The sequence below is a fragment of the Mustela erminea genome, chromosome 14, assembly GCF_009829155.1.
Source record: "Mustela erminea isolate mMusErm1 chromosome 14, mMusErm1.Pri, whole genome shotgun sequence".
NCBI lineage: Eukaryota > Metazoa > Chordata > Mammalia > Carnivora > Mustelidae > Mustela > Mustela erminea.
The window spans coordinates 91,224,177-91,249,870 of NC_045627.1; the positions used below are offsets into that span (position 1 = coordinate 91,224,177).

Here is a 25,694-nt window from a genome sequence, read left to right on the forward strand (position 1 = left end):
CTGTCCACACCCCGTGGTGCTCGCGCACATCTCTCACGGCTGCGTCTCAGGAGGTTCAGGAGGGTCTCTCAATCTTCCGTTTGCCGAGAGGTTTTCATCACAAATAGATGCCAGACTTCTGTCGAGGGCTTCTTCTGAGCTCACTGACCCGACAGGCAGGAAGGGAAACAACCCGGCCTCGCGGCGCGATGTGTCCGTCCAGCATGGGCCGCTCCCGGATGGAAAGCCTCCAGGGAGATCCCTCCGTGGCACCCCAAAGCACGTTACAGAGCCGGGCTCGAACCAGAGGAGCCGGGACTGCGTGTATGGCCCGAGCTGGGCAAGGAGCGCGGCGTGTGCGGTACTCGCCGGTGGTCCTGTCACAAGAGCCACAGCGCTGGGAGCGTTCGCATGAGATGAGGGGCCGCTGCTCCTCCTGGGCGGACGGAGCCGGTCGACAGACCTCGGTTATCGGGGATGAGTGCGTGCCTGTCGTAAGGGCACTGTCAGCGGGCACCGTGTCGCCTCGACGCAGGGCCCACGTGTGTTTCCCGCTGGCATTCCCGCAGGATCTCAGCAACCTGGGTCGCTACCAGTCTTCGCCGGCGTGAAGCGCCGCACGGGGAAGGCACCGACAAAGACTCCCCGAACGGGTAACTGAAGGAGCAAAGGGACGAGGGAAAGGCCGGATACCGGGTAAGGCCACACCTGCCGTCGAGGACCCACCAGGCCCGGCATCCTGGCTCGGCCCCTGCTGCCTGTGGGGAGTTGGCCCGCTTTCTGCTCCCGAAGCTTGGTTTTCTTACCTCCCAAAGGCAGATACAAACCTCGTTTGGTGGGCACCTGGGTGGCTCAGTGGGTTAAAGCCTCTGCCTTCGGCTCAGGTCATGATCCCAGGCTCCTGGGATCGAGTCCCGCATCGGGCTCTCTGCTCAGCGGAGAGCCTGCTTCCTCCTCTCTCTCTCTGCCTGCCTCTCTGCCTGCTTGTGATCTCTGTCTGTCAGATGAATAAGTAAAATCTTAAAAACAAACAAACAAACCTCGTATGGCTGCTTCGGAGGACTAGGAGTAAGAACTGTGAAGCACCCACACAGCCGGGGTGCCTGCAAGGTGCTGGCTGCTCCCGGAGAGAGCTGGTGAATGACAGAGGAATCCAAGTGACTCAGAAGCACAGATGCCTCCCTTTCCCAGGTGACTGTGAGGTCACTAACGGCAAACACGCTTCTGGCTAAAGCAACCCAGTCTGGCCCGTCACTGAGGACAGAGCCCTGGATTCCTCCACGGGGGGTCTGGCCAGGATCTATGCAGAAAAGCACCTAGAGTGGGACCTTGGACACCGTGTGCTGTAACAACGGACCAAGGGTGACCCCCCAGCAGGGTGTGGGAAGTAGATGAGCACGTGACTGAAACACACTCTGCAACCACAGAGCTCTGTCCTCCTCGCCACCTGTGGGGCAACGGGGGCTCTGAAGCTTGTGCGTAAGGAACCCCAGCCGGGAACCTCTGGAGCGTCGGATGAGACGAACCCATGAATAAATCGGTCACTATCTTAAACTAAGTCACGATATGAGATTAGGGACTACTGTACTGACCTTTCCTGGACAGCTGACAGTACATTATTGTTTAACTAGAGTCTTGGCCAAACTGTCTGGGAGCCCCGCGAGCACCTGGCCAGGCAGGCTGGGTTGGCGCACGTGGTCTTCTGCGGAAGAACCGACGTCACGCTCTCGCGGCCTCCACCTCCCCCTCTGCCCTGCTCACTGGGGGGCAGATCCAGACCCTGATGCCGGGGGGGCCAGGTCTCTCCTGAGGCTGGATAAGGGGGCTTTGCATAACGTATAATAAGTTGCAAAACTTAAAACATGGTATTACTCTCTCAGCAAAGGAAACATCCAGAGATGGGACAGAGTTCCAAAGGCAAAACAGGACATGCTAGCAAAAGAAAGCCTCCCCTTTACCCACGGTTTTATGAATGTGGCTCTTAACTTACGTGAGATTAGGGTTCAATACCTCTCTGAGAGCCAGATGGCCCTGGATCCAAGCACGGGCATGGCTCCGACACGGCGCTGACTCACACGGCGCACACTTGTTACTTCTCCGTGGCTGGCTGCGCCTGTGTGGCAGGGAGGCGGGGGTGGGGGGGACGGTCCCTAGGCAGAGGGGAAAGCTGGTGTGATGGCATGCGCGGTGTCGGGTGGGTGGGTCGGTCTGTAGGAGGAAGGAGCATCTGAGAGGTCGGGTGGGCCAATAGAAGCCAGTGGAGTTGCTGTTGGGGCACAGAGTCAAACGTGGCTGCCGAGGGCTGCACGCAGAGACTGGACACTTTGGAGTGTGAGCCTCCGAAGGAAGGAGTGATTCTGGAATCTGCTGGGTCTGCTGGCCTCGAGACAGCCCTTCCCAGCACAGCAGCAGGCACCTGGAGAAAGTCTGAGGAGACTGGTACGCAGCGTGCGCCGGAGGAGGAGGAGCCAGGACCACAGCTGAGGAGGCCGGGACCCAGCGAAAGAGGCTGGGGGACAGGCAGCCAGGGGGCACCAAGACGGCCAATGTCACGGTCACCAGGGCAGAACCCGTTTCTGGGGTAAGTCAGGTGGGTAGAAGCCAGGGGTGGGGACTGGCTGCTGAATTAGGAACCAGTGCTAACCGTGCCGATGGCCCCGTTGGGGTGTGGCACAAGCAGCCGTCGAGAGCCTGGAAGGGTGGTCCATTGGCGCTTGGTCACCAATGACCGTTTGCCGCACAGTGTGTGTTCCTGCTGGGCAGGCTGGTCACTTGTAGAAGGTCTGCAGTAAACGGAGCAGAGATGGGACGGCGAGGAGGGGCCTAGCACAAAGGGGGACTTCGTAGGTTCTGAGACGCAGCAGCATGATTGGAGGGGAGGGCAGGACGGGGCAGGGGCTGGGCGGAGGGAGGCGGAGGCGGGTGGGCGCAAACTCTTCTTCGCGAAGGTGAAGCGCAAGCCTGTCCGCCAGATGGGAAGGGCTGCCGGTGGCCTGGAGATGGCCGGAGGGGTCCCACGGGGCAGCCAGGAGGGTGGGCGCTGGGCGAGGACGGGGCGCGGGGCTGGGTGCTCTCTAATTCAGGCAGTCGCCGGGGAAGCAGGCTCCTGCGGTGCAGCTCAGCCCCTCGGCCAGGCGGTGCAGAGGTGTGAGACGAGACACAGCCTGAGGACAGGGCAGGAGGCGACCGGCTTCTTAGGAAGCGGCCCTGGACCTCGGGGACGCGTCTCCATTTGCCCTCTATGGCCGGTGTCCTTAGCAGAGGTGGGTTCCGCAGGAAGGTGAGCAGGAGATGCCCTACTGGGAGGGTTGGGCTGTTACCACAGAAAGACACACAGTAGGTGCCTTTAATCAGCGGAAATTTATTTCTCGCCGTCTGGACGCCCCACGTCTGAGATCGCGTTCCCACAGGGTCTGGTTTCTGGTGAAAGTTCTCTCTTCCTGGCTTGTCCAGGGCTACCTTCTGTCCACTCACATGGCCTCTTCTTTGATTTCTGTTGGGATTCGGAGGGTGTGGGGCAGCATGTGCTCCGGGGCTCTTCTTGCAAGGGCACTGAGTCTTGGGAAAGAGACACCTTTATGGCCTCCGTCAACCCCAACTACCGTGTAGACGCTGTCCCCACGTGGGAGGCTGCAGCTTCCCCTCAGCGTCCGGCCGGCCCTGGGCACGAACCCGCCCGCCGGCCACCCCCACCGAGCGAACGTGGGTTTCTGATGCGTCTGCTGCAGGGCCCTGGGCGGTCGCAGCAGCAGAATCCCGCAGCTACCTGCAGACCGGACGCCCTCCGGGAGGGCCCAGTTGCCGGCCGCCCTGAGCGACCCGCAGGGTCAGGGGCGCGCAGGCGGTCTGGGCAGGGTCAGGGGCGCGCAGGCCAGCCGGGCGGCCACCCCGTCCCAGCCAGCGCCAGCCGCTCCCCGGGGGCCGGTCTGGGCAGGGGCCGGTCTGGGCAGGGGCCTGCTGCGCGCCCAGGCGCCTGTGGACAGCCTCTGCCCGAAACGCCTCCCTGGTGACACCCGAGAACTGGAGACCCGCCCGGGACCCGCCGGGGACCCCGAGCCCCGAACCCCGCGCGACCCCGCCTTGGGACCCCGCTCCCGCGGCCCCCGTCCCGACCACGCCCCCTCCCCGAGAGCCCGGTCTCCAGCCCGCGCCCCCGCCCCGAGGACCGCCTCTCAGGGTCCGGGGCCCGAGACCCCCGCCCGCCTCCCTCCTGCGCCGCTCGCTGTCCCGCTCCGCGCCCCTCTGAAGCCCACCTCGGGCGGGGGCCCACGCGGCCTGTGAGTTAATAAAATGTCCCGGGCCTCCGCCTTCCACGCTCGTGGCTCAGGCGCGGGCCACACGACCACCCCCCAGCCCCTCTGCTCCCGCCTCGCTGACTGCGGGTCCGCGCGCGGCCCCTTTAAGAAGCACGGCGGCTGCCGGACCGTGACGTCACAGGAGTGCGGGGGGCGGAGACAGTGCGCGGCCCCAGCGCGGGGCGGGGGACGGAAGGGCGGCCGAGGAGGAGCCCGGGCCGAAGCAGGAGAGCCCCGCGCGGGTCCTGCCCCCGCCCTCGGCCTCTCTGCGGTCCCGGACCCACGCCCCGTGGCCCCGCCCCTTCCGTCCACGCCCCGTCCCAGGCCCCGCCTTCTCCAGCCGCCCCGCCCCTCCCGGCCCCCCGGCAGCCTGCTCGAGGTCCCGCCCCTCCCACGCACGCCCCGCCCCGCGCACGCCCCGCCCCGCGCACGCCCCGCCCCGCGCACGCCCCGCCCCGCGCACGCCCCGCCCCCCGGCTCCGGGCGGGACTGGCCTCGGCGGCGGCGGCGGCAGCGGCTGCGGGAACTTCGGCGGCGGCGGCGGCGACCCTAATGGCTGCGCGCGGGCCGCGGTGAGGCGCGGGCGGAGAGCGACGGGCGCGGGGCCGCGGAGCAGCGAGGGCGAGCGAGCGAGCGCGCGCGCGGCCAGACCCCGGCCAGGCCCGGCCCGACCCGCCGCGCCCGCGATGCGCCCCGGGGCCGCCCCCCGGCGCAGCTGACGCCGCGGCCCGCGGAGACCCCAAGCGACCGGCCCCGCGCGAGCGGCCGCCGCCGGCCCAGGCCACGATGGCGGGGAAGGCGGCCTCCCCGGGCACCGCGGTGCTGCTGGTCACGGCCAACGTGGGCTCCCTCTTCGACGACGTAAGTGCCCGGCGGCCGGACCCCGACCCCGCGCCGACCCCCAGCCCTGGGGCCCCCGGGGCCCCGCGATCCGGACCTGGGCCCCAGCTCTGATCCGCGAGCCCCCCGGAACCTGGCCCCCAGGTCCCGGTCCCCATCCCGGAGCCCCCGGAGTCCCAGGTTCCCGACTGAAACCCTGAGTCTCAGACCCCAGGACCTGGACGCGGAATCTGGGCCCTTCAGATCCTGGTACCCCCAAATCCTGAGACCCCGAACCCCCAGTGCCCTGAGCCCTGAGCCCTGCCCTGAACCTTGGAATCCAGGTCCCCCATCCCTGGCCTCCAGACTGCATAGGCTGAACCCTGACCTCAGAGCCCCGCCGGAAAGCAGGGCCCAAAACTTGGATTCTAATCCCGGTCCAAGGTCCCCAAATCCTGATCTGAGGACCCTTGTGCATTGGCCCCAAACCACAACCCTGGCCCCAACTCTTGTCCCAGACTGTTGAGCCCAGAACCCTGACCCCTGAGTTCTGGCCTCCAGACCCCGCCCCTGGCCGGTGGGCTAGTCCCCTGCGCTGGGCTGCCTTGGCCGGCTGTGTGTGGCTCCGCGCTTGGCGCCCCGGTTTTACCCCGTAACTTAGTATCTGTCTAGTTCTCCAACCAGGGCGGCTGTGGCAAGCCCTAGAGAACGCTCTGTTTCTTGTTTATGGAAGAGGGAGATGCCGGCGAGCTTTTCAAGGCCAGAAGGGATGTGACTGTCCAGGGCCTTTACCTCTGGGGCCTCCCGCCCAGGCTCCCAGGGCAGCCGCTGGTGGGCCATGGGGAGCTGTGGGAGCCGGGGACTGGGGCTTCTGGAGCTCTCGAGGCAGGCCCGGGCTGACCTAGTTCGCTGCCGGAGCCGTGGTGCCACCCGCTGTTGGTGCTCGCGCTGCCAACCCAAATACAGCAGGCTGCGGCTCCAAGTGGCGTGCTTGTTTAGGAAGAAAGGGCGATGGCACAGATGGAGCCTGTGGCGGCCGCGCTAGGTGAGCCGTGGGCGTGGGCCGGTCCAGTGATACAGGCATGACTTGGATTCCGGGAGAAGGCCTGGCGTCCTGCCGAGCCTTCCTTTGCCGGCAGCAGGCACGGGTGAAGTGTTTCAGTAAGCTCTAAGGTCATGGGCGGGCTCGGCTTGCTTTCCTTGACACGGAGCCGGTGCTGTTTTCGTGTTTCTCTTACTTTAACTTCCAGGCGTCCGCGATCTGCTTCCCCGCGGCCGGCGAGCTGTTCTCCCTTTGCCCCTCGGACAGCGTCACGCGGTTCCTCGTTCGATCGTCTTCTGCAGAAGGGTCCCGTCCGGGCGCGTGTCTGTATATTTAGCCGTCTATTCTCAGCTTTCCAGTAACACGCCGCTGTGACATGGTTTTGCTCAGATGATTCAGATCCGTTAGCTGAGGCTTCAAAGCCTCAGAAATGTCAGGAAAATTAAGCATGGTGGGGCATTGGAGTCTCAAAGGGAAAACGATTTTGCTGTGCGAACATTCTTTCCAGTAATCTTTGATTCCGAGTTCTGGCGTGTTCGTGCGTCTCAGCTGCACTCGCACACTCCTCTGTGCTGGCGTTAACACGGGTCACTTAATTTACTTTTGTTTGTCAACACGTTCTCTCTGAATTTTCATTTTTCTTGAAGGCTGTATGGAGTTTCGCATCACGTTTGCATCTGGGAGGGGCATTCGTTTTGGTAAACAGCACACGGGGTGATTCTGCAGGATCGGTTCCATGTGCGGGCCCGCGGACGAGGACCTGCCTGGAACCCGTAGGTCTCTCGCCTGTGGAGCTCAGCCTTGGGGGTGGCAGGCGTCCTCTCTCCGTGGCACGGGGAGCAGCAGGTGGGCGCTCGCCAGGCTCCCCCACGCTCTGGGGCGCCCACTGTGGCTGGGAGCCGTGTGCTGCTGCATTTTGCAGGGGGCCTGGCGGGGGAGAGCAGTCTCGAGTGCAGGGGTGTGGATTCCTTGGTGTAGAGCAGGTTTCAGCAGATCTGCCCGGTGACTCCACGCACGGCATGCCTCCAGCAGGAGGTGGCTGGGCCCGGGAAGGGACGCTTTCTTGCCGGCTTCGTCGTCGTGGGGAGGGGCGTCTGAGGGAGACACAGGCACGGTGCGCCATGAAGGCCACACACGTCTGTGCTTCTGAACTTGGGCAGCCTTGCCCCGTCAGCAGGTGACCCTCTGCAGGCCCATTTCTCATCATTGCCCGTGGCTCATGTCCCCCCTGCCCGAGCGTGGCTGGCGTGTGGTCCTTCCCGAGGGCCCTCCGGTTGCCCCGCCCTTGCGATGTTACCCGGGAGGGGCTGAGAACAGCCACCCCACAGTGGTTCTCACAGTGGTTCTCACCCTTGGAGGATGGATGGTGGTGGGGAACCCCCGAAGAGCTCCTGGTTACGGGGTTATGACTGCCAGTGTTCATACCACGTCGTTAGGTAGATCCTGAGAGAAGCAGAAATTGAGGCTGGGAAGAGGAGACTGTTGTGTTGCTGTGAGCATGGCTGGGACCTGGTGGACTCCAGGCCCGGCCTCCTGGGCTGGACTCTGAGGCCCTCGGTCCTCGCTGGTGGCCCTTCCTGACCGTACACGAGCACCTCCCTGCTGGGGGCGCCGAGGGGCGGCTTCTCCAGGTTTGCAGCAACTGCCAGGTCGCGCCTCGAGAGCCCCCTGGCTCTTCTGCAGCCGCGGGTTAGACCCCCGTTGTCACCAGCCCGTCTCCTGGAAAGGGGCGGCCAGGGCTGCCTACCTCATTGTTAGGCTTGAGATGGCTGGGTTTTTGACAAGGGAGGTTTCTGGCTCTTTGTTCTTACTGTTATTGCTAGAAATGAACCCAGAGGTGAGTTCTTGGGGCTGAGGTTTGAGAGCTGGGCACAGCCCCCCACCCCCCATCCCCGCCCCGGTCTGAGGTGGCAAAGCTGTTTCCTGGGAAAGGCACTTAGTGGAGTGGCAGGGTTCCGAGCGCTCGGCTTGCCCTTGGGGGTCTGCCTGCGGGGCCTTTGTCCGCGCATAGTCGGAGTTGTGTCAGTTCTGAGCTGGTTCCCCTTTCCGCTGGTCTCCCCAGGGCCTGCTGAACAGTTAGTTGTGCCACGAGTTCTGGGGAACCGGTGAGGTGGCCGCACCCTCTGGGGCCTTACCCACAGGAGGTGTCTGGGGGACCCTCTCCCGGGCCCCGTGGCCCCCTCTGTCCTGTACCATCAGTTTGGCTCACTCTGCCCCTTGCCCCCATCCCACCCTGAAAGCTCCCTGAACTCCACGTCCCCAGCTCGTGCCGCGTGTGGGGCCGCCGCTACTGCCTGCCTTTCGCCGTCTCCCCCCGCTCCTGGCCCAGCACATGGTCACGCGAGCTGGTGGAGTCCACGGGGCCTTGAGCTGGAGGGCTGCTCTTCTGTTCCCAGGTCTGTTCCCGGCCGTGTCCCTGGCTCTGGGTGGCCTCTGACAGCACAGTCTCTGCTCGTGCAGGCCCTTCGGCGACGGCTTCACCGAGACACCATTCTGGGGTCCTACACGTCACCCCGCAAAGCTGGTGGCTCTGAATTAGTGGTTTTCGGCATGTCGCACACCGTGCCGCTGTCACCGTCCATTCTAGAGCCTGTTTTGTGCTTGAACCAGGAAGGTCCCTTGGCAGCCCCCCTGCCTTGAAGTCAGCAGGCTCCTCTGGCCTCCGGGGATTTCCTTATTCAGGGCGTCTCACGTCACTGTCCCGTAGGTGGCCCTTTGTGTCTGGCTCCGCTTGCTGGGCATGAAGTTTTCCTAGGGGACAACGGAGCGGGTGTCGGCGCTGCTTTCCGTCGTCTGCCTGAGCCCTGCCCCCGCAGGACTCACCGCCGTTGGTCAACCCGCTGTCCGCTGCTGGACATGGGGCCGTCCCCACGTCTGTCCCCACGGCCTGCCCGTTGCACAGAGCGCTGCCCTGAGCTTGGTGCGCGCGTTTTCGTTTCTCCCAGGCGCGTGCCCAGGAGGGGAGCTGCTTGGTGTTTGGTGACTCCATGTTTAACCTTTGGAGGAAGTGCCCACGCGGCCCAGCGTCCGTACCGCTTCACCTTCCCTTAGCCGCGTTCCAAGGCTCGTGGCTTCCCGTCCTCCTGGCCTTGACAACCTTCTCCAGAGGCTCTTCCCTGGGCTGCTTGGATGCCCCTGCTTTGGGCTGTTGCCCTCACCCCACCCGGCCCTGGCTGCCTTTCTGCAGCCACACTCACGTCTGTGGCGCTTGTCTGGACTCAGGCCTTGAAGGACCGTGTCCATGCGGGTCGCAGGAGGCAGGAGGGGGACCCAGGCCCGGGGCTCAGCCTGTAGCGTGGTGGGATCAGCTCCTGGGAAAGCCCGTGCTCGCCGCCGGCACGGGACACGGTGGGGAGTTCTCGTCAATGAGCTTGCGGCTGTCAGGTTTCCGAAGTCGTGGTGTCCGCGCCGTCTCACAGCCCCGAAGCAGGCTGTGGTGTGTGAGGCGCAGGGATGGGGGCTGGGCTGGGCCTCCCAGCCAGCCTCCTGGGCTCCCCCAGGCCCCGTGTCCCACGGGGACAGCCCAAGAAGGCAGGGGCTTAGCAATTTTTTCTTTTTTTTTGTATTGTTGCCTGTGACCTGAGACGTCAGTGTACTTCCCTGTAGAAATTTGGTCTGTTTGCCAGAGCGCGGGCCTCTGTAGTCGCGGATCCGCCCATTCCCACAAACGGGGCGGGGGTCCAGAACCCGGCGTGGCTTTGGTGCTGCTGCTGCTCAGGAAGCGGCCTCGGCACCCGGACACCTCTGCTCACCCTGGACAAATGGCATGTCGTGCCGGCCTTGGACGGTCTTGGACGCGCCAACGACCTGTGTGCAGGCCACACCCGCATCCCGTACCTCTTGGCGACATGGGGTCCCCGGCGGGGTCCCGCAGCCTCTGAGCTCGCGGTGGCGCGGTGTCCTCTGCGCAGCGGCGTCCTCGGCGTTTCCGACGTCTGTCAGGCCGCCGAGGGCCGCTGTCCACCGCGCGGGGTAGCGCGTCTGTGTCCCGTGTTCTGTGTGCTTCGAGTCCAGCGCAGGGAGCGCGGCCGGAGGGCTCGCGGGTGTTCACGCTGATAGACACCTGTGTGTACTGCCTCCCGGCCTGGATGGCTCCGAGAAGTTGCCCTCTGGTGGGCGTCCCTGGGAGAGGCCCTGCACTTGGTCCAGAGCCCGCATCGCACACAGTGTCCCCAGTGTGGGAGCGAGAGGGCAGGAGAGGGGGCCAGCGCCGCCCTGGGTCCGTCACTGCTGGTGCGCGGGTTTTAGGGAGAGACCTGTGCGGAGCTGTGACCCCGTGATGTGCCGGGTCCAGTCTGGAAGTTAGAGAAATTGGACCAGGCCTGCCTCTGCGCGCATTGCCCTTCTGGAGCCTCCTGTGTGACCCGAAAGGGCGGTGAGCAGGTGGAGTGCGGGCATCTCGCTAAGGGACGGCGGGTGCGTGCGTCTGCTCCTGCGGGCAGTGGGGTGCGGATGGGCAGGAGGGTCCCCTGTCGGGAGGAGGGCTGTGTCTAGCTTGCAGTCCGGTCGCTGGGGTGGGCACAGGGTCAGGCGGCTGGTCAGAAGGGCATTGGAGGGTCTGGGTGGTGTCTTGGTCACCCGTCTGTCGTCACTTCTGGGGACGCAGCCCTGTGTTCCCCATGTTTCCCCAGGCCCTCCCAACATGAGTGAGCTTACGGAGTGGGGTCGTGGCGGCCAGGGAAGAGAGGCGGCAGAGAGAACGTCCCCACGGTGAACACAGACCGACTGTGACTTCTGTCTTCCGTTGCCGCTTCGTTAATTAGGGCATCGGAGACTCCCGCCTCGATGCTGGGGGTAGCAGCCGGCCTGTAGGCTTGGGCCCAGTTTCTGCCTGGCCAGGCCCGGGACGGCTGCCCCGTGGCACGCTTCCTTCTCGGGGGCGGTCTCTGCTCTGCAGCCCCGCGTTCTCCCTGTGGAGCCGCGGGCCCCTTCCTGGAGCCTCCGTTTCAGGGGAGCAGATGGTGTTTCTGAGTGTCGGAGCCTAAGAACTGTCCAGGTACTGGGCTCTTCAGAAGCAGGGGCAGGTGCTGAGCCGGTCCACTCCAGGCGTGGGCTTGGGCACGCGGGAGAGCTCAGACGGCCGTGCGCACACTGACGGAGACACCGAGGAGGAGGCCGCCAGGGTTTCTGACCGTTAACGAGGAGAGGAAAACGCAGCAGCTTGTCCGGTTACACTGAACGTGGACCAGGGTGACGGCCGCTGGCTTTTTCAGGGCGTGAAAGTGTTAGTCCAGAGATGGGACCGTATGACGACCCCCGTCCACCCAGGGCAGGAGGGTTTGGGGCGGCCTGTGCGCGGGCCTGTGTGTGGGGAGAGCTCGTGGGGACGCGGTCCTCCCATCCCCGCCTCCGCGTGGCCTCTGACGACGGCGCTGGAGAGGGTGCCGCACTGTTGTCCACGACGCCCGCTTCGAGTGTTCCAGGTCTGTTTTGGGCTGTAGAAGAGGCACCGGGACAGGATGGCCACTGGGACCGGCCACGTGCAGGACGGCTGACGCGTCTGTCGCAGGACGGGCCGGGCGAGGGCGGCCCTGTCTGGGGAGGGGTGCTGTCCTCGTGCTGGAGCGGCCCGTGGGAGCGGCCTGGGGCCCTGTGGGAGCCGGCCCGGGCCCTGGACGGCGGCTCTGGGTGGGGACGAGGGAAGCGGGTCAGGGATGACGGGGGCTCTGCCTGGCGGCTGGTCTCGGTGTCCGCACGCAGAAGGGGCTTTTCTGGGTCACAGGTAAGGACGCCAGTGACACGCAGGCTCGAGGACGATGCTGGCCCGGGTTTGGGTTTTCCCTTTGGGGACTCATTCAGTCTCATCCCCAGCCGTCCCTTAAATCCGGACCCTCGGGTGGGTTGTTGTGAGCCCAGGCCCTCGTCTTCTCCCCCGTCACTGACGGGGGCCGAGGCCCTTCTTTGGGGCTGGGGGCTGGTGGGGACGGGGAGGCTGGGGCTGCGCTCCCTCCTCTGAGCAGAACATGGTGGTGCTGGGGACCTTCTCAGAGTCCCCTCCCTGAGTGAGCTGCCTTGGAGCCCATCAGGAGTCTGTGTCCTCTGCACCCCGCGCGGCGCCGGGCCTTCCGTCCTGCCCTGCCCTTGCTCTGGGCCACGAGCACGGGAGCCGGCCTGGGGCTGCATCCTGGAGGCCACAGCCTCTCTGCCCCGGGGCGGGGTCCAGCCCTGGCTCTGGTCCAGGGCTCACCGGCCTGGGTTCAGGCGCCCTCCGTTTCTGCCCACGTCTCAGGGTCCCTGAGCGACTTGCTGTTATTCTAGGAACCGGACGTTTACAACGGGAGGCATGGCCAGGCCTGGGGCTCGGTGGCAGGGATTCTGCCCTCAGTGCTGTCGTGAGGCCATGGGTCGGGGTCCGCAGGGGCACGTGGTGACAGGGACGTGTGGGGCTGGGGTGTGCCGTGCGTCCCGTATGACTGAGAGCGTGTCGGCTGCCCCTCCCCCGCTGGCCATCAGGAAGGCAGGAATGCCCCTCCCCCCTGGCATGGGGGCTAGGGCAGGTAGGGAGGGCGCCCGGCAGGGTGAGGTATGGGTGCTGCCAGCTGGGCCCGGGCCCCTGCCTTCGAGGTCTCTGTCCCCTCCTGCCCACCGTAGGCTTCCTTACTTGTGCCTGCGCTGCCGGCTTGGTCCGTCTGCTGTCCCCTGCGCGTGGGCTCCTGTGTCTGACTGACGGGAAAGCCGGTTGTGCCGCCCAGTGTCACCCCAGAGGAGCCTCCTGCTCTCGCCTGTGGCGTGCCCGCTGCCTCCGCAGCTCTGGGGGTCCGCGTGCCGGCTGCCCCTTCACCGTCCCTACTGGCCTTCCTGAGCCCCCTTTCCCCACCGAGCCCCTGTGGCAGCTTGGGGCTCCGATGCCCCGACAGGGCGAGCTTTCCCAGTTGTGCTTCAGCGGAGGCTGCTGCTCTGAGCAGGCCCTTTGGGCTCCCAGTGCAGGAGTGCACTGGCCCTGCTGGAGCCAGCGCACTGTGACCAGCTCTGTGCCGCTCTGTCCTTCCGCTCCCGTCACACGGTGTTGTCACGCTCGCTGGCTGTCATCGCCTCCCAGCCTGTCGCAGTGGGCCGGCCTCCCGGGATGCAGCCGCTGCGGGGTGGGCTGTGGGGTTGTCCCGGGTGGCTGGAGGGATCCCGAGGGCCGCATCAGAGCGTTCTGCCGGCTCGGGAGGGGCGTCCTGGCCAGGGCGGGGGCGCAGGCCTGCTCTTCTTCCTGCCGTTTTGCCGCGGGACCGTCTGCATGTCACACAGTCCACGCCGCGCATGCGTGTGGCTCAGTGACTTTGGGAGGCGTCGGCAGTGGCTCGGCTCACCCCACGCTCCTCTCTGGGCATGTCCCTCGTGGCCCTCGGTGCCACGGCTCTGCCTCCGTCTCCAGAATTTTCCCTCCAGCGCATCTCCTCTGGCGGGATCTCGTGGCGGTCCTCGTGCCTGGCCTCGGTTTTCCGCCCGCGCTGCTGTTCGTGTCGGCACTTCCGTCCCCTCTCAGGGCTGAGCGCAGTGCTGTGAGGCGCGTGCCCCACGGCTGTCCCCACCGGTGGATGGAGGCAGCGTCGTTTCCGGTTTGGGCCGCTGTGAACCCTCGTCTGCACCGCTGGTCGCGTGGCCGGGGAGCATTTAGTCTCCGCCGGCCCTGCCTCCCTGCTCCGAAGCCGTGGCCCCACGCACGTCCCGAGGCCGCATGGGGCTGAGGTGGCTGGGGGACACGGGGCTGGATGCCTTCTGCTGCGGGGGTGTGGAGGAGTCCTGTGTGCTCGTCACGCGCGTTTTCTGGCCTCGGCCTGTAAAGGACAGGTGGCCGCCGGTGGTCCGTTGCTGCAGCGCCGCGACCGTGGCACCGCAGCTGCTGTCCGCCGGCGAGACTATCCGGGCGGCCGTGGGCTGCCGGCGGACGGGGCCCCCCGGGGCTGTGGCTGTGCTTTGCCCTCCCCGGGTCAGGAACATGGGATGCCGGGACCTCCCAAGAGGGCGGACGGTCCCTGGGCTGGTGTCGTGCCCTCGAGTGTGGTCAGCAGGTGGGGAGCCTGGACAGCTGTGCGGGGGCCTCCTGGGCCGCCCTTGGCTCCCGGGACTCAGCTGTCTGCCCACAGCTCGGTGCGTGTGTGGGCAGAGCATCCGTGGGGGGCTGGTGCTGAGTCCCGGGGTCAGGGGTCAGTCTGGAAGAGGAAGCGGTGGTGACCTCCGCGGCCTCCCCTCCTGCTGCTGTGGATGCGGAGGACACCGGCCCCCGTGGGGGCAGTGCTTCTGGCGGGTCAATTCCCTTCTCCCAGGCTCGGGGCGTCACGGCCCCTCAGACACAGTCCCTGCCCTGTTGACCTTTCTCTCCGAGGTGCCGGGGCATCGGGGTCTGCAGCTCTGAGGCGGGGATGTCATTTACCCCACGGCACACCCAGCTGCTCAGCCGGGACACTCTCCGGTGGACAGCTTCGGGGACTGGGCCGCTGTGTTCCCGAAGTTGCCCCAGAATGCTTGTCCGTGGCAGGGACAGCTTCACGTGAGGCCCGTCCTGTGCTCAGGGCCTGCGGCCTGCCTGGGAGGGGCTGCACCGGGTCCGTCCCGATGAGGGGCTTTCTTTAGCCACATTCCTCCTCAGTCCGGGGGTCCTGCCGGGGGTCCATGGACCAGAACGACAGGAAGCAGCAGCCTGACCCCAGCTCTGAGCACGTGGGCTCTTGTGCCCGTCGGTGGGCTCCTGCCGTCTCCAGAAGAGGAGGGTGCAGTGGGGCTGGGGACAGTTCTGACACACTGGGCAGGCCTGCTGGGACGGGGCTGAGGTCTGGGTTGCGGGTCAGTGCTTTTGAAACCCCGGCGAGACATGTTTGTGCAGAGCCTGCGGGAGGCGTGGCACCGAGAGGCGGCCACTGGGGGCTGAACGGACAGAGCCGCCGTCCCAGTTAGCCTTTGGGTGCCCTCCACGCGCTCTCGGGGTCCCGTACCAGTTCTGGGCCCTGGGCTTAACTGGGGGGCGTCGGGCAGCACGTCCTCTGTGCGGCTCAGCCAGTGGTCGCCCGGCGCCTGCGTGCAGACCGTGCCCCTCGCTGAACTGTAATTCGGGGCGTTGGGGGACTTACGTTCTGCTGGAGGCGTTCTGTTAAGAAAGAAAACAAAGTAGTGGGGACGCGTGTCTTGCTTTTTTCTCCTTCATCACTTACGGTTTTTCAGATCTTTTGCAACTTCCTGTTTTTGCTGTAACGCCGTCGCCTCCCTCCGTGCTGTGTCTCGCGCTGTGCACGCCGTGCAGGTGGAGGGCAGGCGGCTGGGCTGCTTGGGGGGGCGGTGCTCATCGGAGCCGCCGCTGGGTGTGGGTGAGCGGCAGGGGCTGACCGGCCACGGAGACCAGAGCAGCGCCCCAATGGCCGATTCAGGGACTGTCCGAGACGGCCACCGGGGCCAGGTGGGGTCTCGCCTACATTTCTGAAGTAGCCCAGGCGTGCTTGGTGCTGCCAGCGAAGAGTTTTGGGGCAGGAGATCTGGACTCCTGGGCTCTGGGTGGTTCTGCTCTGATCCGGGTTCAGCCTTGGCCGTGCTCGCAGGTGTGTTGCTGCGAGGGCCTGGAGCTCATTTTTAGGGGCTGTGCATAGCATGGTTCCGGCGGCCCCGGGCTTAGTAAGGGTGTCCTCAGGGCTGGGCCCTTGTCCAGGGGCTGGAGCCTTGGCAGGGAGCACCCCAGCTCTGCCCACACCAGTGCTCCCAGCAGCTCTCCCCCTGCTTGCCTCTGGGGGCAGCTCTCGCCTTGGCGGGGCATAGTGGCTGCAGGCCAGGGCGTCTCAAGGGCACCTGGGGGCCGTCTTTCAGCCCCTTGCGTGCGCCTTTCCTGCCCGTCCCCCACACCCATCTTGCCCGCTCACATCCGAGACATAGGGGACTGGGGATAAAGCCCAGAAGCTGTGGGTCGCGGTGAGCACGGACAGAGAAGCGAGGGTCCTCGGACTGAGGAGGCTAGAGGGGGCCTGGGAGGGGTCGGGGGGGAGGAGCATTTTAGGACAGGTGTGCTGGGATGTGGGGAGCCAGCAGGCAGGAGCTGGGGCTCGTTGTCTGAGGCCCCCTTTGCACTGGGTCAGGGCCTCCCCCGCTCCGAGGCAGGAGTTCCGGCTCCCGTCTTACTGGGATGATGCACAGCCCACCTTCGGGGCAGAGGTGCCTCACACCAGGCAGCCTGGCGCACAGCTCACCCTCGGGGCCCCCAGCTGCCCCGGCCGCCTGTTGTGGAAGGGGAGGGACTCGAGGGAGGCTTAGGAGGCCCCGAGAGGCCCTGAGACCACAGACCTCCTCCTGGGCAGGCGGCCAGGGCCTGGACCCGAGCTCTTGGGGCATGGGAGCCAGTTGGAGAAGTAAGGGAGAGGTGGCCTCTGGGGCCTGTGCAGGGCGGGAGCAGAGGCAGGAAATGAGGAGCCAGGCCTGTTGGGGAAGCCATGGGGCTGGCGTGGGCGGTGTGGTCAGCATGGTCTGGTGTGGCCAGTGAGTCGCAGAAACCAGGCACTGTGGGCCGAGTGGTGGCCTGGGTCTGAATGTGCTTGAGCCCTGCTCCCTCAGCGCACGGGGGACTGTGGCCGATGACCCTCCCTCTGCGGCCCGGCGGGAAGACCCAGAGGGCAGACGCCTTGGCCCCACGGTCATCCCCGGGTCTGGCCTTGAAGAGGTATGGTCGCCGGGCCCACTGGAGCTCCCTGAGCTCAGTCCACGTTTGCACTCCTGATAAGTGAGTCAGTCCGGAAGGGGAGGAAGGGGTTGCTCAGAGCCAGGCTGGAAGAGCCAGGAGCTCCAGATAGCCCAGGGAAATGCAGTGGGGGCAGTCCGTGCCCTTGGAGGTGAGCCCCTCAAGGACAGGGCTTGTGGCCAGTGCCTCCCGAGGGGCCGGGGAGGGCAGGCGGAGAGGCACTGAGGAGGGAGCTTCCCACATCTGTTTTCAGGGTCAGAAAATTCTACCAGGGACTCTGGGACGTAGCCTAGATTCTGGGAGAAAACGGATGTCTGTGAGCCTTGATAACCTGGGTAGCTTTTAGTCTTCTGTAAGGAAAAAGTCAGTGGCGTGACCCAAAAAGCTTCCTGCCACGCATGATCCGTATCCTGCGTGCCGTTTGGAATGGCTTTCCATGCCGGCAGCACGGACGGAGCGGCGGCTGGTTTCAGTGCTCTGTGGTGACGGCTGCGTTAGGAATCGCCACTGCGCACGGGGACAGAGTTTTGTGAGAGTGGACGCGCCCTTTCCTGCTGGGCGTACGCGGGCCTCCAGCGCTGTGCTGCCTTCCATGGAGAAAGTCCGGTTTCCAGGTTGGGGGCCCGACGGGGGGTCTGCGTTGCCAGCGCCCCTGGGGCCGTCAGGCCTGGGTGCGTGTGCAGGGGGCAGGGCCCAGGGCAGACGGAGCCTGCGCTGGCCCCACCTTGTCACACAGAAGCCGACCTCCTCCGCTTCACAAAACGTGTCGGTGCCCCCCCAGCACGCGCGGGGTCGGCACCCCACTGCTCCCGAGCTGGGCCAGAGCCGGGCCTGGGCAGTGCGGACGAGGCGTGGGCACTCAGGGATGGAAGGGGCCTCTGCCTCCGGTTGGGTGGCACGCGAGTGTGCGTGGAGCCCCGGGGACGTGGGGCCGTGGGTCACTCCTGGCAGCACACCTCTCCCCAGCGAAGCGCTGGCGGTGGGTGGCCCTGGGCTCACGGAACCCCTGTAAGCAACGTGGTTGGAACGAGGGACCCTGTGTGCAGGCGTCTGAGGACAGTCATCAGTACTTTTCGTGGAGGGTCACGTAGGTTTTTCTCACTCTTGTCTGAGTTGGCGTGACCGTGAGCAGGGAGGGTCACCGGGCAAGTCCTCTTGCTTCTGTCTGAGCTCCCTGAGCGGGGACCTGGCATCTTGTGGATTCCTGGTGACCAGTGGACAAGGTGCCGCCAAGTGTCAGGAGAAGGGGCCTCAGGGGAAGGGTCGCTTGGCCACGTGCAGTGTGTCCCGGCCTTGTACCCGGAGGGCCGGTGGTGGGCAGGCGTCTCCCCTGTGTCTTCCCTCAGGGCCAGACTTCCTGCGGCCTGGGCGCCGCTGACCGCAGCTGTGCGGTGCCGGAGAATCACTTGCGTCTGGAGGTGTGCGCTGCCTGCATTGGTTGTGGCGTCGGTCACTGGACGAGGGAGACAGAAGCCACGTACCCTGAGACTCGCTCTTTGTTTGTGTCGCTCAGTGCGTACATGTATGCACAGGGGCCTCGCAGTCCTAGAACATCTTCATCCCCTGCAGGAGACCAGGTTCCCGGCCGCAGTCACCCCGAATCCTGGCAGCCGCTTATCTTCTGTGTCTGTGAATTGGCCTGTTCTGGGGGTTTTCTAGAAACGGCATCAGACATACGTGTTGTTTTCGGTCCAGCTTCAAGGCTCGTCTGCATGGCGACGCGTGTCAGAGCTCCGTCCCTTCTGAGGACTGGATGCTGTCCCGTCGTGGGGCTGGCCTGTGCTTTGTTCCCTTGTCTGTTGATGGACACTTGGCCATTACTGGCGGTGCGGCTGGAACATTTGTGTTTCTGTTGTGTGAATGTTTGCTTTTAATTGCCTTGGGCGCACACCTGGGAGTCATTGCTGGGTCATACGGTGACTGGGAGTTTAGGAGCCACCGTCTCTGGGGCGGCTGCGCCATTTTGTGTCCCCAGCGGCCACGCACGAGGGCCCCGCCTTCTCCACGTCTAAACGTGCGTGTGGTCCATCTTCTGGATTCTGACTTCCCGGTGGGCAGCCAGTGGTTTCCGTGTGTGTGGCCTGACGGCCGACAGCGCGTGTCTGTCCTCGTGCTCGCCGGGCCGCTGTAGGTCTGACGTGCAGCAACTTCATCCACATCCTTCGCCCACTGAAACATTTTTTTTTGAATTGTTGAGGTTTTGTCTGGGTCCTAGGTTCTTCCCGGGTGTGTGGTCGGCACACGTTTTCTCCCGTCCCGCGTGTTGCAGTCTCACGTTCTTGCCAGCGTTCTTTGAAGCACGGACGTCTCCAGCGTCGATGGAGTCCGTGTGTCCGTCCGGCCTCTCGTGCTCCGGGTGCTGTGCCCGGGCGAGCGCGGGCCCACGCGGTCACGGACTCGCGCCGTCTCGGCTCCCGGGCTCTCGCGTTTGGGTCTTTCGTCTGCTTCGACTTACTAGTGACGTACACTGTGCGTTCGGGGTTCGTCCCTGCTCTTTGGCCTGTGGACACTTGTCCCGGCACCGTTTGCCGGAAAGACTTTTCTGCCCCCGGGCCGTCTCGGCAGCCTTGTTGAAAAGCCCCCGACGGTCCGGCGGAGGTCCCTCCCGGTGCTGTTCCCTTGCCTGTTCGCGCGCCTCGCGCCGGGACCGCACCGGGTCGACGCCGGGAGCTTCGCCACGGCTCGGAGGTCGGGGAGCGGCGTCCTGGCCGTTGGCTCTCGGGGTGTCTCCCACGGCCTCGCGGGGGCGGGGGTGAGTGTGTCCTTCTCTGCGAAGGCGCCAGCCGCGGTCCGGGTGGGGACGGCCCCATGTGTCTCCGCGCCGCCCGACGCGGCGCCCCGGTCCGGCCGACGGGCGCCCTCTGTCCGCTCGGGGCCTCTGCGGTTTCTCCCGGCGACGACACGCAGGTTTCCGGCGCTCGTTCAGTTTAGCTCGTCCCCGGTCGCTCCGCTGGAGCTTTCTCTCCCTCGGGCGCGCGTCTTCCGGGAACGTCTTCCGCGCAGGTTACCCTCTGCCGCTCACCCTCTGCCTTTGGGTCTTTCCGTGTCTGTCGCGTGGGCAGGAATGGTCGCTTTGAGTCTCCCGTTTGGCAGTCTAGCTAAAGCTTTGTCAGTTCTGTTGACTTTTTTCCAAGGACCATCTTTTTGGTTCATTGATTTTTCTGTTTCCTGTTTTCAGTGTTGGCTGCGTTCAGCGCTAAATCCCACAGGAGCGTTTCCTGAGGTTCACTTGCTGGTGGCGGACTCTGGTTCTCCGCCTTCTCCCGGGTCTGCTTGTGGCTGGCACCGAGCCGTCCTGCCGTTTCCGGATCAGAGGCAGCATTTCCGAGGCAGGCCTCCACAGCCTGCTGAGTCTCCTGTGCCGGGGACCCCGGTGCTGGCCCTGATTTAGGGTCTTGTCTCCAGACGACCAAGCTTTGGTACCACCTTTCCCCACGAGCCACATACCAGGTCCCAGGAGAGGGGGTCCTTGTAGCGGATCAGTTGACTCTCTTGCTTGACTAAGTACAGAGCAGGCACGAACGAGCCTCCAGCCCGACGCCCCTGCGAGCCGTCCGACATCTCTGGGTACTGGCCCATAGCTCCGAGAGCCAGAGTGACGTCTCACCGGCCCCGGTGCGCTCCCTTCTCTCTGACCACTTGTGGCTGACTGCAAGAAGCGGCAAGTACTTAGAATATCTTCAGAAGTGGGGTTGGGAAGAAATGTTCTTCAAGACGGGCCAGTTTGGCCTCAGGGATGAAGGGTCATTCCAGGGGGTGGCATGGTCCTTACCGAGCCAGGTCCTGGGTGAGCCCCGCCCTCGGGGATGTTACCGTTTGGTGTGGAAGGTGACGGCGAGATTACAGCGGCATCTTACTGGTCGGCCTCAGCACTCTGGGTAGACAGACGTTCTTGCTGGCTGAAGCAGAAAACAAGGTTTTTAAAAAGAGGGGGCTCCTGGGCGTCTGGGTGGCACAGTCAGTTAAGTGTCTGACTCCTGATTCCGGCTCGGGTCATGAGCTCAGGGTAATGAGATCGAGCCCCGTGTCGGACTCTGGGCTCAGCCAGGAGACTGCTTCAGATTCTGTCCCTCTGCCCTCCCCGGGCTCTTGCGCATTGTCTCCCTCCAGCCCCCCATAAATAAATAAATAAATAAATCTTAAAAATACACAAACCCCAGGCGGCGCCTGGGAAGGGCCGGAAGTCAGGCTTGGCGGACCCAGGGACGGGGTGGCTGTGTGCGTCCGTGCCTCAGGGGCCCTCGCTGCTGCTCCTGGGCTGAGGACCTGCCCGGCGGCTTCTGACAGCATCTCCCCACCTCCCTGCCCTGCCAGGAACGGTGCCCGGACAGCCTCCTGCTGCCCTGGCGTCCAGGGCTCCAACACGCACATGGGCTGGAATTGGAGCCCAGGGAGCTCACAGCAAGAGGACCGGGGTGACACGGGTCCTGCTGCCGGGACGCAGCACGTGGAGGGGCTGAGAGGCGCCACGCCGTCCTCACCCAGTCCTTGTCACTGGGCGTGAGACTGAGCCCTTCCCCCAGCCGAGCGTTTCCAGTTGGAGGTCTTTGTTTTGTTTTGTTTTAAAGATTGTATTTATTTATTTGAGAGACAGAGACGGGGGTGGGGGGGAGCACGCCCACGTGTAGCAGCAGCGCCGGAGAGAAGCAGGGAGCCCGGTGCGGGACTCGGTCCCAGGGCCCTGGGATCATGATCTGAGCCGGAGGCAGACGCTTCCCCCACGGAGCCCCCCAGGCACCCCCAGGTTTTGAAGTCTGACAACTCTAAAGGTCAGTCTTAGCTCTGTGTCTAGTCTTCTGACAGCTGCCACTAGCAGCCTGAAAACAGACATTTTAACCTGGAATGTAGGAAGAACGGGTGTGCAGACTGATTTCCGTGACTGGCTGAGACGCCCCGCGTGGGGCCGGAGTGGCGCCCTGGGCTGGTCTGGCGGGTCACGAGCGTGTCCCCTGCCGCGGCCTCGCTCGCCGGGGCTTTGCGATGGAACGCAGCGTAGTTACATGTGCCTTGAGATTTTTAAAAATGCATTTGCTAGAATTTTTGTAGCTCCAGGACGAACAGCCAGTGAGCATGTGTGTGTCTGGGTGTGCTGGCGTGTAAATCTCACGTCCTTGTGTAAATCTGTGTTTTAACATAAACCGCTTTCCAGTCGTCACTCTTTAGGACATAGTTGGCCTTTGAGCAAGCCCGGGGCGAGGGGCGTGACCCCCACACGGTCAGAGGCCCCTGGTGACTTCGGACCCCCCAGACTCGCCGCTCATGGCGCACTGTTGGTCGGAAGCCTCCGCAGAGATGACGTCCGCGTGCAGGTGTTATGTGCTGCGCTCTGACGGGTCCGGGGGGGGCAGTGTCGTCGGGACCGAGGCGAGAAAGAGAAAGCGCGTGTGTGATGCCGCACCGCACTCGCCAGAATCCACGCGTTCGAAGCCGTGTTGGCCACGGCCCGGCCGTGCGCGCTGCGGACAGGTGGACCCCGTGAGGTTCTCTGTAGCGTAAGGAGGGACACAGGGCGTCGTGCTGATGGGCGTGCGTGCGGCTTCCGGGGGCCCAGACGGCGGGAAGCGTTAGCTTCTCACCTCGCGTCCCCCACGTCGAGTCTGCGCGCCAGGAGGGAGCCGTGTTGCCGGCCTCACAGGGCCGTCGTTTCTGGCTTCCGTCCAGGGGACAAGGCCTGGGACTTGTTCTCACGGGCAGTGGCCCGGAAGAGGGATGAAGGGTGGCCCCTGCTCCCAGGCTGCAGGTGCAGAGCCCCCCACGTCGGCTGTCTGTGTCTTGAGGAGCTGCCTTCCAGCAGGAGTGGTAGCTGCTCCCTGTGGGCCCCACTTTTTCCGTTTTGGGCTCATCCCAGAGGCTGCCCGGGGCTCGGCTCCCATGCCTGTCTTCCCACTCCTCCGCACCACACCTGTGCCCCCCTGCTCGCACGCCGGGAGACCTTGCCCACGTGCCCCCCCGCCCCCGCCTGACACGTCCCAGCCTGTGCCCACCAAGGACGCCAGGACGCCCATCAGTGCTTGCCTGTTGGGGATCCTGTGCTCATCAGGGGCTGTGGAAAAGGGCACGTGTGCTGGCTGGCCTGGCTCGTCCACTCCCCACCTCCAGGTAAAGGGTGTTGATACCCGCGGACATGGGAGGGGTCGAGGAGTGATGTCCCCAGGGAGGGAGGGTGCTCCCAGCAGCTGTCACGGCAGCCACACCACTGTGGGGTGGCCTTTCTTCCCACGTGTCACTCAGCTGCAAGAGCTCAGGCCTGTGGGCTGGGTCTGGTGGGACCAGTGCCCCGGTTTCTGGGGGTGGCTGGCTGGTGAGCTCAAGCGCCAGTTGGGGAGCCCTCAGGGGTTTTCCCAGAGACACTGCCGGGTGACCTCCAAGTAGAGGCCAAGGGGTCGTTTTGCCCAGTATTGTGAGGGCGGGAGCTTTGACGTTTGAGGTGGATGTGAATCGTGGTAGCATGCGACAGGAGATGAACTTGCACTCGTGGATGTGACCAGCTCTCCTGCCTGTGGACATCTGTGGACTTAACTCGCACATCTGGGGACATCGGTGGACTTAACTCGCACATCTTGGGACCAGCTGTCCAGGCCGGAAGGACGGTTGGGCCCGTCTGGGGACGTCGGCCGCTGTCCTTCCCGTCAGGTTGCCGATGCTGGGCTCAGCCAGCTGGTTTTGGGGCTGTGGGAACTTGAGAGTGACTCCTGGCTCTGTTTGCTGGTCACAGCTGGTTTTTTCTTTTTTTCTTTAATACCTTTTTTTTTTTTTTAAGATTTTATTTATTTATTTGACAGGCAGAGATCACAAGTAGGCAGAGAGGCAGGCAGAGAGAGAGAGAGAGGGAAGCAGGCTCCCCGCTGAGCAGAGCCCGATGCGGGGCTCGATCCCAGGACCCTGAGATCATGACCTGAGCCGAAGGCAGAGGCTTAACCCACTGAGCCACCCAGGCGCCCCCACAGCTTTTTTTTTTTTTCTTTAGAGAACAAATTGCAGATTTGAATGCTTTGCGTCTCCATTTCTAAGTTCAGCCTGCAGAGCTTGCCGTGTCCCAGGGGAGTCCCGCTGACCTGGGGCTAGGACGACTGTCCCCTCTGCACTGGTCTCCCCGCCCCTTGCCTCCCGAGTGGGGCCTCAGCCCAGTGGTCAGTCTGCCTCTCCCCGCCCCGACCCCACGACTGTTCCTCATCCCCTTCTCCTGGAGGTAGGTTCCTGGACAGACGGGAGGGCAGTACCTGGGGTGGCCCCCCTGCCACCTGACCCCGTCCTGACCTCACAGGCTCCGGCTGGACGGTCCCCCGCCTCTGGGGACACCTCTGCCAGCCCACACTGGAGGGCTTGGTCCAGCAGCATGTAGCCTGTGCTGTACCCACGACTCCTGCCCAGAGGAGTGGAAGGCATGTGGTCCGCAGCTCTCACCCCGGCACCCGCTTCTTATTGGAGTGCCTCAGAGCTGTCCTGTGCCTGGGACCCTTGGCCACCGGGGCCACTGTCCGAGGTAGTCAGGTGGGCCCTCTTCTCCCTGGACCTACCGAGACGCAGGGTCCATGAGCCATTTCTGCCGTGACTGTGGCTTCCCTCCCAGGACAGCATGGGACCTGGTGTCAGTGTCTCGGCTGGTCCGGTGTGTCCCTTGCAGAAGGGAACCCCAGTGACGTCAGGGCTGGCCATGCACTGCCTGCCTCCTGCGTCACTGTCCTCGGGAGCTCACAGGCAAACCTGGCACCAGGGGCCTGGGGACCCGTCTTAGAGTTCGCCTTACAAGAGGGGAGGCCTCAGAGGTTGGCCGTATTGTCCCTCTGTATCGTCTCTGCCCATGAGAAGAGAAATCCGATCAGAGACGTCAGATGGCACATCAGGGGCCGCTGACTCGTGGCCGACTTCCCACCGCTGTGGGGGAAGTGGGAGGGGTTGAGGCCCAGCGCTGGCATGTGTGTGAGCCGTGCTCTGAGGAGCTGCGGTGGAGGAGGGTCTGGCAGAGCGCCAGCCGCTGGTCACGCCTGCTCCCCTCTCTCTGTCCTCCGCTGCCCACTCCTTGGCCTGCGGGCCCCGAGGGCCTGCTCCGAATCCTGTCTTCAGGGTACTGGCCTTGCCATGGCTCCTACCTGATCGCCCCAGGTAGGGTACCCCAGGCTTCTTAGTTCTGTGTGGCACGGGCCCAGCTCAGCTGGGGCCCACCTCGTCCTCTGTCTCATGCTGCCCTCTGCCCAGACCCACTGAGATGAAGCAGAACCTTGTGGAATGTTTTCGAAGGAGCAGGTGTCAGACTCGAACACTATGTAGTTCTTGAAGCTGTCTGTATGTTTTAAATATGTGGTGCTGGCCACACTGGACTGGGACCCCTTCTGAGCGGGGGTCACGACAAGTCCGCGGTCTGGCGCGCTCGCATGCGGAGGCAGCGCCAGCTGGACTCGATCCCGAGGCAGGAAGGTGCTGGGACCTGCCGGGCGGCAGGGGTCTGCTGGGGGTGGAGGAGCCGAGTGAGGGCCTGCTGAGAGTCCCCCTGCCGGAGGTGGGAGAGCCACCAGCGCGGAAGACAGGAGGGGACAGCAGGGCGCCAGAGGGCACGCAGGTCAGGACAGACCGTGTTGGGGGCAGGCCTGCAGGGTGTGCGGTGCTGGACTGTGAGGGAGACCGTGCTGGCCCCAGGGAGGGGAGACTGGGCCGCCAGCATGCCAGGGCTGATGGCTTCTTTGCATCCTGGAGTTGGGAGGGGGCTTTGGGAGGGGGCTTTGGAAGGGGGCCCGGGGCTCCAGCTGGGTTTGGGCAACCCGCTGATTCCAGGGCCCCATGCCATGGTGGGGGGGGGCGGGGGGTGCACATGATCCGGAGCCTTGTCCTTTCATTTTCTGATTTTTCTTTTCTTTTCTTTCTTTTAAAAGATTTTGTTTATTGACTTGACAGAGATCACAAGTAGGCAGAGAGAGAGGAG

General features: G+C 64.5%; 1 protein-coding gene across 2 annotated transcripts in view; it reads left to right on the top strand.

The window, feature by feature from the left end:
* Positions 1–4,791: 4,791 nt before the first annotated feature.
* The window catches only part of INPP5A (inositol polyphosphate-5-phosphatase A), a 162,816-nt gene continuing 141,913 nt past the window's right edge, over positions 4,792–25,694 (top strand). Inside the window, exon 1 of one of the 2 annotated variants that reach the window (XM_032314073.1) lies at positions 4,792–5,135. In XM_032314073.1, the coding sequence (XP_032169964.1) occupies positions 5,061–5,135 (75 nt within the window). In that variant the 5' untranslated portion in view covers positions 4,792–5,060. The remainder of the gene's footprint in view (positions 5,136–25,694) is intronic. The other variant, XM_032314074.1, reaches the window with a different exon arrangement.